Raw genomic sequence first — 12097 nt, forward strand, 5'->3', positions numbered from 1 at the left:
TTTATAAACATAGTATTCTGATAACATTTGAGTATTTAGAAAAGTGCTTTTTTCCTAACAGATTTGCTTTATGCAGTTAAGTGCGATGCAGTCTGCTGTGCTTTTACACTTTACGTATTCTTAAACAGGAACTCTTTTTTCTGATATTCCGCTAACGCACATCTTTAAAGGTTAAATGCAGACAACGGACTTTAGGTCGACATATACAACTCTTTGTATAAAAGGAACGTTAATATAATGGGTAAAGGTAATCTTAAACTGACAACAAAACAACTATTGCTCAAGGAGTTTTCTGATTAGGATTACTCAATGGTATCAAAATACTACATTCTGTATACATTCTGTGTACGTCTTCATAAAATTAAAGCAGGATCAGCTGCATATTGGCAGTGCAGGAGACAAAATCCACAGCTAATTTGAGGTGTAGCCTCTACAAACGTAAAGCAGCATCACAGATGTGTCGTGTAGTTCGTGAGAGGGAGAGAACACACAAGGAGTAGATCCCAGTTCCGCCCCGGGCGGCGCCTGTGGCCCGCTCACCACTTCCAGAGCGGAGGCGGCAAGAGAAGCGCGCGAGGGCCGTGGGCCGCGGACGCCTTCGCGTATGTTGAGCTCTAACGCTTTTCACTGAGCTTGGTGGCACGTGCTTTCCCGACTTTCTGGGCCAGCGTGCTTTTTTGAAAGGGCCGGGATGTCGGTCCACGTGACCGACTGTAACCACACACTACGCTGCTTCCGGCTGCAAGAAGCTCCTCCCCCGGAAAAGCCGGCGCACGTGCTGCAGTGGCAGGTAACAAGGGTGTGGGCGGTGTGCGTGTCAGACGGGGGTGGGTGTGGAACGGTGGTCGATTCTGGTTCCCTAGTGAGATCATTCTAGTTTTAGAAAGAAAAGGAATGAAATATCCAAATTTCATTTTCAGCCATCCTTTAGATAATGAAATATTGAAAGAAGAACTATGTTCGAATTTTTAGGTAAAAATTTGGCCTGATTTAGAGTTTAAATTATGTGTTTTACAAATATGTAAGTGTGTGTGTGTGTGTATATATATATATATATATATATATATATATATATATACAGTGTATATATATATATATCCTTCTAAATTCTGTTTCAGTATAAGTTTGACAGCTCTTTGGTAAATACTTATAAGAACCAATTTTTAACAAGTAAGAAAGGGGCTGGCAGTAATGTCAGCTAGAAGTTGTTTGGGCTTTTTGAGATTCTGTAAAGGAGACTGACAAAGAATTTCTGAATAAGGACTATTTTCTAAAGTAGTTTCGAGCACTTTTTATGGCTTCTACTCTCTCGTATTTATCCAAACAGAAACACACCAAAATTCCAGTTAATAATGAGAAAGGTTTTTCCTTATTTCCAATATACACATATTCCAACTTTGTACACATTAAATAGTGGTACTTCATGACAACATCAGTGCACTTAACAATTACTTATTGCACATAATGAATAACGAATGCCCAATTCTTTTGGCTCTACCCTGCCAAAACTATAAAAACAACTGCTTTCTATTGTATAACATTATCTTTCTGTAAAGTCTAGCGTGGGTGATGCCTTAGAGGCCAAGGCTGTGAAAGGGTCTGCTGGAGGGGTGGTGCCAGGTGGGAGCAGAGGGACAGGAGGCGGAGGTGGTCTTCTTGCTGGCAACACACAGAAAGAGACACTGGTTCCTTTATTCCAGTCATCACTAAAGGTCACCTTGGAGCCAGAAGACGAACTCGGCTGATCACCCAGTAGGTCTGGACAAGTGGGCCTTGACTTTCCTGTCACACCAAAGTCCTCTTCTTCCTCGAAGGTTACCCATCCTTTTGGGTTGCTGCTTTTTAGTGTAGGCGGGCCCTGCAGACCAAAACTGTCCTCAAAGCCATCCAGTGAAGATGAAGGCTTGCTACTGTTCTGTCTGAGAGGCTGCAGAGAAGGGAAAGGACTCTGAGCAACGGGCTCTTCTTTGGAGAACCACGAAGTGGCCTCTGATCCTTGAGATTCAGCTCTAAAGGGGTTTCTGGGAGCGGCAGTCCTGTCGGTGAAAGGATTTGTGCTGCTTGAGCTCTCAGTGAATGGGTTTGGAGAACATCGCGTGTTTTCCTGGGATTTACTCCGGGCTGGAATTGGAGGTATTGTCGGCATGCAGCTTACAGAACTCAAAGTATTCATGTTACTTGGGGTTGCAGAAGGCAATGGAATCAACCCCTTTGGGTTTGGGGTTTGAACAGATGGCTGAGCCTTTGATACAGCAAGCAGGTTCAATGACAGGTCTTCAAATGGGTCGGTCTTTAATGGCGAGTCCAGTCTGATGGCGGAGACCCCGTTTGTTTTTACCTGGAGAAGAGAGCGAGCACTGAATAATCAACCAAAAAGCAATATACTTACTTTGAATACCCCCTACTCTTCCTGTCTCAGTTATTCTTCATTTTCGGGGTGGGGGGAAGTATACAAATTTAGAAACTAAAAAGCAGCTTTGCGTGGCTTGTTACTCTGGTGGTTTAAGTAAGATAACGCAGCTGAAGTATTATTTTTTAAAAACTCCCTACTAAATAAATAAGTCCTTTTATTAAACAGAGCTTATTTTATCCATGCAAGTATTGAGATGGTAAAATGGAGAACGGTACAGAATTAGCAGGTGAGTTTTGCTCATGCCCAGTACTATCAGATGTTCACACAAACTGAAGAGATCCATCTTTAGAACTTATGCGAAATCTCTATACATAAACTTCCAGCACCCATCTGTGATGATGATGTGGTTTCACTGTTCTTTTAAATATATTTTCATTGAGATTTAAATATGGAAATTCAACTTTATGGATGAAAATTAATTTTATTAGTATATTTGTATTCACCAGCTGAAAACAACACATCTTTTCCTTTTCTCCTTGGATAAATAAATTTCCAAAGCATTCTTTGCTTTTTAATGTAAGTTCTCCTTTGCAGGATAAACGCTGTGAGTAACGTGACAGTATTCCTTAATTGACCTTCCTTCATCTTGTAAAAATGTTCCAAAACGGATACGTTTGTTAACAATCAAATGCAATGATTGTTTAAAACGGGGTGGTGGGGGAAGTCCCATTTTCTATTTGGTATATTAATTCTTAAACCAAAATGAAGCCGTGCCCAGAGGGTGCACAGTCCTCTCTACGTGACAGAGCTGGCTGTGAACTGTTACTGGCAGGAGGAGGGGTCGGAATTACTTCACGGTCATGAAAAATCTGCCCTGTGTGCCCACTTCACAAAGAAGCCGGCTGGAGTGGAGCATGGCTGTGGGACTGAGCACGGCCAACTTTCCCTACGGGTAACAGAACTGGGGGCCTGGCCTTATGAGAAAACTGGCTCATCAGGAACTTCATTTTAATAATTTTCAAAACCCTACATAATTATTAAAACTAGGTAGATGACTTGGATATTTATGCCAAATTAAAGGTAAGAAAACAAACCTTTGGGTTGAAAAGGACAGGGGAGGGAGAATTTTAGCTCAAGACTTGCAACGTAACAAAACAGAGCATGACCCAAAATGAATTTAGATCGTTGTTAAAGCAAATAACTAAACATTCATGAGATATGTTGAAACAAAGAGCAGCAGTCCCAATAAAATGTAACTGCATCTTATGAAACAGTAACTTGGTGCTTAAGAATAGGGAAGGCTGTTCATTTGCAAAAGGAAACAGTGTGGATAACTTCATAAGTGAATCACTCTCTGTATCTGTTTTATTCAACTGATCTAGAACATACTTTATAATTGAATAAACAAATATGTTTTTCTTTAAACTTAATGTGGCAATAAATTTGTACAAAATTGAAGAGTAAACATGTCACAGATTCTAAACTGTATTCTAAGTGTATTAAAGTACTTGAGAGACAAATTTATTACAGACGTCATAAAATTACAATTAGCTCTACATTACCAATAATGTCTGGATTATTCATGGTTCGTATAACAAAACAGAAGTACTTGATTGGGCCTGGGCCCCAATTCTCCCATGGTAGATACAAGAGTCCACGACATAGACATTACAGGTAAGACGTTTATGCTTGCACAGCTTAGGATAGTAGGCCCTTGCCAAATAAATGCTATACATTTAAATATCTTTATTTTCATATATTAACTTTTTTTCTTTCAAAATAAGTTAAAGGGTAATTTGATAGGAACAGGATCATTTTGCCCAATCAGACTTGAAATTATAATGAGAGCTACACCATCATTCATTACATTAGAATTAATTTATATATATCTAAGCAGGATCTGTGATGACTTGACATTAATGACGATGGTATTTTTACAGAGAAGGGTGTTGGAAAGGCCCTTAAACAATCCTGCTACGTTAACTTTCATCTTTGTAAATCATCAATTCTTCCTTACGAAAAAGAATTGTGCTACTAAAATTATTTTTTTTAATTTCCCAAAAGAAATCTAAGAAAAAAAATTGAATTTTGTATTTATGTAATTATGCCATTGTTAAAACCAAGAACCTTTTTGGTTTTGCCAAATACACTTCTATATACCTAAAGCTTACCTTCTTGAAGTTAAACTTCTTAGTCTTGTTAATTTTTGTAAAAAAACAAAGCAAAAAAAATGGGAAAGCATTAGCAAGAACTAAAATGGTTCCTAAAAATTCAAAATACTAAGAAAAAAAGCAGGTTTTATGGTATGATAATAGAATTTATTAATGTGGACAGGTGGTTTTTAAAATGAGTGAAAATTTAGATGTATGAAGCAAAAGACTCATACATCTAATGTGCTAAGACAGATGAAAAGCACATATAAGATTGAGAAATAATCCAATACCTGTTACCCTGATGGTTGCTCCTGCTTTGAGAAAGGGAACACAGACATCAAAGGAAAGAGTTAGGAGGACAATTGGAGACCAACCAACAACCCTAACAATTCAGCCTTCAAAATACTTTTATTTCTATATTACATACAACATCCAAGAGCAGTGATATTTGCAGGTCATAGCGTAAGACCAAGAGACAATTCCAATTTCTTCTGTCATTTTGAGTGAAAAATGTATTGTTGAATTAGTGTTCAAACTTTAATTTTGTCTGAGGTTGATTACTAACTAGTTCAAAGTGATTATTCCAAAAATAATATTCCGAATAGGGTTTGGAAGCTCTAAAATATTTGAAGCAGCCTGTTATGGATGAAATGTTTGTGTCTCCCCCCCACCCCAAATTCATATGTTGAAACCCCTAACCCGCAAAGTGATGGTCTTTGGAGATGGGGCCTTTGGGAGGTAACTGGGGTTAGATGAGGTCATGGGAGTGGGGCCCTCACGATGGAATTAGTACCCTTAGGCGGAGACACACCAGAGGGCTTACTCTTTTCTCCTCGTGCAAGCACCGAGGAAAGGCCACGTGAGCACACAGCAAGTAGGCAGCTGTCTGCAAGCCAGGAAAACAGCCCAGAACCCAACCACGGTGGCATCTTGGTCTCAGACTTCCAGCCTCCAGAACTGTGAGAAAACAAATTTCTACCATTTGAGCCACCCAGTTTATGGTATTTTGTTATGGCAGCCCAAGAAGAGTAGGACACAGCCTTAAGATAGTCTGTGGGTTTATCATCATTAGAGAAAATGTACAAAATGGCATCACTTTGCAAAAAAGTGAAAAATGGTATTTAACAAATCGTCAGGATCCAGGCTTGTTCTATATTACTCAGGTTTTCTGAAGGGTGATACTATCATTAATTCACTTCATAATTTATGAGCTGCAAGGTACAACAAGGTAAGAAACTGGATCCTCTTTTTGTTGTTTAAAAATGAAATCATAATCTTTTCATAATATAGCAGTACTTTTAAAACTTACAGTATTCTCAAGGAACCGTTTGAGCAAATCTTCCCCAATATTTAAAGCTCACCTTATTTTAAAATAGCAAAACTCACTTTGACAATTTAGAGAGACACCACTCTAAAATATATTAAGTATTACTAGAGTTTCCTGCCGACGAAACATGAGGCTCCTGAATGTAATGCTTTCCTGATGGTCCTGATGTATCTGCTTTGGCACAGGACAGGAGACAGGAATGGGTCTACACTAAGATACACAGGGATGGAATTCAATTGATCCGGAATGCTGAGGTGTTCTACTTGCCCTCTTCCCTCACTGGCAGCAATCACGCTGACAGTATAGCCACGATGCTAGTATTTTACTTCTCATTGGATTCCTGACTTCTGGTTCTTAGCTGATAATCAGATGACTAAGATGTTGGAAGTCAGATAGGTGAGGCGTTTTCACACTTTGTAAAGGATATAAACATGTTGTATAATCATATGAATTAGAATAATCTTTTCTATATAGAATTATCGAATCAAAGGACACTTAAATAGTTATAAAAAGTAAAGCTGGGTCATGTGTGTTTTTATGTTTTAAATACCTTGTAGATTTTTGGCAGAATTGATAAAGACTTGTAAAAATTACTAAGTGTTCAATTCTAAGACTATTTCATATTATTACCAAAGTAACAAATGTCATATTTTACTGTCCCATCCTTTTCAACTTATAGCCACTACAGAAGATTTTTAGAATTTTCAATGTCTACTATTTTTTGAATAGGTATTATTCTTATGGTTCAAAGTTCAAAAGGCACAAAAGGTAAAATACTTCCCTTTCCTTCCAGCCCCTCAGCGTTGTAAGCTCCAAGGAGGAAACTAACCACTTTGTGATCCTTCACAAAGACATGAACAAGACCCCACTCCCCCAAAAGAAAAGTGTGTCTGTGTATATAATGTGCAGAGGAATTTGGTATCAGTGATTGAGGCAAAAAGAAGGTTTAAAACAAACATTTTTCATCGTTTTGATGAACAGAATACAAGAGTCAAGAACACAATCTACCGAGCCACACACAAAGCATGGGCTTGCTGTCTGTCACCAAATTACCGCACCCATTCCAATGAAAATCAGAAAGCAAAACAAGCTGAAAAATGACCTAAGAAAATGACACATGGCAGTCATTGGAATACTCATCCTGTAGTACTTCTGTGTCATAGATGACTTTCTACTGAGAATTGCAACCTTACTTGAAGTGTGTCCTTTCTGAAGTTGTTCAGAGTACCATACCTACTTTCAATACTGAAAACATTTATAGAGTTTTAGGAATCAGGGTTCACTTTTACTATGAAACTCATGATCACTTTCTGTCCTAAAACAGCAATACAAAGCTCTAAGATACGGCTACTTTGAAAGTTTCTTGCCCTCCAATTACATTAAAAAAAAAATACAATAGTACACCTCACAAGAAGATAAGAAGAAAAATTCATGATGCACTAAAAGCCGATTGGCAGAGAGAAAATAATAGCTATTTATTGTTGGAAGGATTCCTACAATTATTATACATCTTCAGCATCCTCAAGAGTGCAATGGCGCTGTTTTCTGTGTCACACTCATGAGATAACATTATTTTGATGGTTTTCACTTTGGTGAATAAGCCTGCTGCTGCACGCCCAAAACTTCTAAACTGATCCAATAGTGTCTGAAACTGCTAGAGATCCCTGAGGAAGCCCAGTGCCGGCTCCACCACGGAAAAGAGCTAGCTGTGTGGCATCAGGAGGAATAAGAGCGCTACTGGAAATTAACTCGACTGCCAGCAGTCAGGAGTGATCTGACTGCCTCTCTCTCCACGATGTAAAAGCCAAAACTTACTAACTGTGAGCAATAAGAAAATAAATTATTATTGTCCATCCTAATTCATTAACTATTCAAAGTAAATTATGCATTAAAAAACCAGAAAGTCACCAACACTTTTAACATTAACAAGACAAAACAGCCTGGGAGCTGCTTGGAATTCCTTAAAGATCCCTAATCTAGGGTCACTCTCTGAGAACCCTTGATGCAGGCCACAGGTTAGACAAACAGACAGAAACCCCAAACCTCAAACAGCCAAACCATGCATCTGTTGTGTGACTGGTTTGAGATGTCCAATGACATTCGCCCGTTAAAGTCATATCTGAACATGCGATTAAATGTTTGTCTACCAAAAGACAAACATTTGTTAAAAGTGAATCTCATATTTATTTCTTAAGCTAATAATTAAAATAAGTATGTTCAAAGACTATACCAAAGGCATCAAATATACCTCAGTAAAAGAAGAAAAACAAAACAAAACAAAAAATAAGCCAAAACCCTCACAGAAGCGTCCAGATGATCTTCTGCCGGCTGGCAGGACTTACCTGCGGCTGCACTGAAGGCTCAGAAGGCAAGCTGTGGGACGACCTGCTCCGAGGGGGCGGCTGCGGGGCAGACTGAGGCATAGGTGTGGCCACCGGGACAAGAGGCTCCCGCATCTGCTGAACCGGCGGGGCCAGAGAAGGCTGCACAGGAGGGGCGGCCTGAGGCTTCAGTGGTTCAGGAAGAAGAGCCGGCCCTAAAAAAAGTCATTTCCAGATGTTAGGTGTTTTCTAGAAAACCACTTTTTATCCTTCCTTTAGTGAAATGTAAGGGATTCTAGCCCCTGTCCCCGCCTACCCCTGGCCCCAAGCAGCCTCATTTCTTGTAGCATAAAGAAAGACACAAGGCTATCCCAATTCGAGTAAGTTGTAAACGGCGAGAGACCGCAGAAAGGAAAAGAAAAAGAAAAAGGGAAAAGAATACAGAACGGCACTGCTGTTTCTAATACAGGGCCTACCTTTCAGTACTTCTGATGGTTTGCTTTGGCTTTCAGGAGTCAGTCTTCCAGCAGACACCCGAGCATGGCTCTGGGGGGCGCTGATCACCCCAGCACGGGGTGGAATAATCTGAAAATGGAAAACGTAACCGTTGAGATATTTACTTATTTTCAACAGATAAGATTTGGTGAAAATATTTGCTTTTGCATCTCATCTCATTCCTCAGCCTCTTGTCATTTTAATGGCTCTCTATTTATAGCCACATCGTCATAAGTTTTAAAAATCTTCCTTTTTATTTTCCACTGTTTACTATGTGCCAGGTGCTGTGTTAATTAAGCACTGTGTAGGCATTTCCATTTCATTGTCCAAATGGCCCTCAGAGGTAGGTATTCTTTTATCATCTCTATTATAAATGAAGATGAAGAAATGTATACAACTTTCCCAAAGCCACAGAGCTAGAAAGTAGAGCCAGGAGCCAGAGTCAGGTCTGACCCGCTGCAGGGCCATGCTCTTCATCCTGTGCGATGCTGCCTTAATGGGCGACAGGGATGGTATTACAGGTCACGAGGACGTGGAGAGGGACATACACTGTGTAACTAAGTAGCTTATGGAAAACCATGCCGAGGTCTTTTTTTTTAAACACAGATGTAAAACCTCTTGAGTGGCTTACTCGATATGCTAAAATAAATACACTGGAAGACACACTGGTGAAAAGTGTCTTTTCTATTTTCACACGTTTGCTGAAGACTTTAAGCTCCCAATACTCCTTATTTTTAAGCAAAAGTTATGAATGTTATCTCACAAAATTCTGACTTTCCTTCCCTATTCTTACAGTATTAAATAAAGAAAGTACTTTGTGGGAAGTGGTAGAATCAATGGATAGCAATTTCCCCTTCTTTGGAAAAAAGGAAAGTGGGTAATGGCTATCTTTAGGTATACTCCACAGACATTTTACTTTGGAGTGTGATGTTATATATAGAAAAAGGCCTTTAGGTTGGATGTTAAATAGAAAGCTACAAGAGAAAGAACGAAGTATTTCTATCTTATAAATCTTATGAGGATTCCTTAGAAATTAGAAGTAGTTTCATTAGCAGAAGTTTCTTAATTTCCAGTTACAGTCACAGTTCCCACTTCTTACTCTTCAGCTGGCCCCCCTAGACTGATCCTGGTTTCTGTTTCCTTTCTTTCTTTTTTTTCCCTTTAAGTTACTTGTTCTATCCCAGAGAAAATTTTCACTTCGGTGAATAAGAGGATAATTCTGTGTATAAGAGAACACTGATAAACACGCAGAAAACCACAGATTCACAACACAGGGAAAGGCACTGCAATGCCACCTGCTTTCCTGCTTTTAATACCTTTAGGACCAGTTTTAGTTGACTATCATAAATGGGTTTTCTGAAATCTAATTTTAAAATCCTTCTGATTGAAGAATTACTCAGATAATATAAAAAGTTGCCCCAAAACATCACTTCCACATATAGAGATTCTAAGATATTTATGTAGTGACTGTAACTACTTAATTGTATCACTTTTATTCAAATAAGGAAGTATGTTTAGTTACTTTTGAAGAGGATGTTAAAATACTCTTAGTGTTGAAAGGTACCTTGGAGAGTGCCAAGTGCAATTCCCCATTTTAGAGTTGAGGAAACTGGGGCCTTAATGGGCCCCATGATTTCTTCAAGATAACGCATTTCATTCGCAGCAAATTGGGACCTAGAACCTAGACCTCCTGGCTCCCAAGCGAGGTGCTGCCTACCGGCCTGGCTGTACTGTATCCAGCAGGTCCTGGGCCTGTGAGTCCTGCTTGAGGTGAAGGCTGATTGCGTCCTGGAACAAAGACATCGCACCATGTATTTCAGTTTTTTTAAAAAAGAAAGAAACAAAAAACCATTACTTATATCCCAAGTGTCTATTCACGGTCCAGTTTTAAGGTTAAGCTGAATTCAAGTGTTTTTACCTATATTATCTTTCCGTGTCGTTCCAGGGCTTTTGGGTGCTTTGAAGCAGGAAGGAAAAAAAAATTAGTCATAAGTAAACAATCAAGCCATATTGCATAACATTGGCTGGCTGTTCTGTTTCATTACCAGCAGAAATGGGGGCATGAGATGGAAACAAAAGTACTTTGCTTTAGATAATGATGAAGGAAGCGTATTATCAGCTCTGAAGGAAATATCCCCAAAAAGAGAAAAATTAGGATACTGAGAGTGACACTCATGGGAGCCAGCTTAGCACTTGGTCTGATACCTCATTCAGAAGGTCACTTTTAAGGTGACTTTCCCAACAGAGCTCTCTCCTGTGAACCTTGAAAACACACGGTCAGCTTAGGGGGATGGTCACAAGATGCAGCCCCGCTGTTTCCCAGAGCTTGGTGGACAAACAAGCTCCGGAGCAAACAGACAGCACTACATCTTCCGAGTCACACAAGAGGCACCTAATGGCACTGTTTCAGGGCTTCACGCTGTAGATGTCATTATGGATAAAGGAATCTCATGATGAGATCTCTGGGATTTCTATAGCAAAATCCTATGATGAAGGTAGAAGACGGGCACATCTTATTACCAAATATCTGCCTTATGCAAGACAATGTTAAACTATGGTTCAAACTCATTAGAAATGTAGTAAAAGGATGAAATGAAATAAACTACTTTTGGGGCCAAAAGGAGTTAAGGGGACACTCTTGAGGCCTGCATCTCATATTTATTCTTTTTGAAAGGAAATTCAAGTGTGATTGTTCTATGAAATCCATCAGCTTTTTAAGAACTATAATCTTAATGGATGGCTTCTAGTTTTTATAGCCTCTTAAGCAAATTTAGTTCAGCGTCATTATACATTAAAACATTTCTGTTATCTGAAATCATCCGAAAAACACTATATTCTTGGACCTGAATTAATAAGGTTTAATTACAATTAAATTAATAAGGTTTAATAACAATTATTAATTTTTAAAACTCCAGAGTTAGTATAGTACATTTCTAAACATTTGACTTATTCTGAAAAGAATTTTGAAGGCATTCTTCTTAAAATAACATTGTACAATAATTTCACATCCAAAGGATATATGAAATATATACAACACAGAGTGCAAAACAACATGAGAACTGTGCGGAAATTAAATGGACATCCATTAGAAACTATATACAACACAGAATGGAAAGAGAAAAAAATACCAAGTTACAAGGTATACAGAAGGATGGGAGGGGGAGTTTACAGTTGGACCAAGAAAAGATTTGGTAAGCCTTTGAACACTGGAGGGGCTGACATTTAGAAATAAAACGAGAGATCCATTTCTATGATGCAAAAGTCTTGTTACCTTCCATCTCTCGCCTAGCTACCCCAGGACTGGGAGGGGCTCCAATACCTTTTTAGAGAAAGAACAAAAGCTGTATATTGTTCAGGGCCTGTAGCACACAGAATGAAAGGCAGGCACACAAAACAATTTCCGAGTTAAGCTTACTTTTGCAAAAAATTTCTTTCACTGGTTTAAATT

General features: G+C 39.0%; 1 protein-coding gene across 6 annotated transcripts in view; it reads right to left on the reverse strand.

Moving 5' to 3' along the window:
- Window positions 1–1072: 1072 nt before the first annotated feature.
- Window positions 1073–12097, reverse strand: part of SYNJ1 (synaptojanin 1) — an 88203-nt gene continuing 77178 nt past the window's right edge. For 4 of the 6 annotated variants that reach the window (XM_032629655.1, XM_032629653.1, XM_032629656.1 and 1 more), the window contains 5 exons: window positions 10568–10606; window positions 10367–10437; window positions 8631–8739; window positions 8176–8369; window positions 1073–2338 (listed from right to left, as the gene is read on the reverse strand). In XM_032629655.1, coding sequence (XP_032485546.1) covers window positions 1541–2338; window positions 8176–8369; window positions 8631–8739; window positions 10367–10437; window positions 10568–10606 — 1211 coding nt within the window. In that variant the 3' untranslated portion in view covers window positions 1073–1540. Of the gene's footprint in view, window positions 2339–8175; window positions 8370–8630; window positions 8740–10366; window positions 10438–10567; window positions 10607–11920; window positions 11969–12097 lie in introns of all 6 variants that reach the window. The other 2 variants (XM_032629659.1, XM_032629654.1) reach the window with 2 other exon arrangements.

This window comes from Phocoena sinus, chromosome 4 (assembly GCF_008692025.1).
Source record: "Phocoena sinus isolate mPhoSin1 chromosome 4, mPhoSin1.pri, whole genome shotgun sequence".
NCBI lineage: Eukaryota > Metazoa > Chordata > Mammalia > Artiodactyla > Phocoenidae > Phocoena > Phocoena sinus.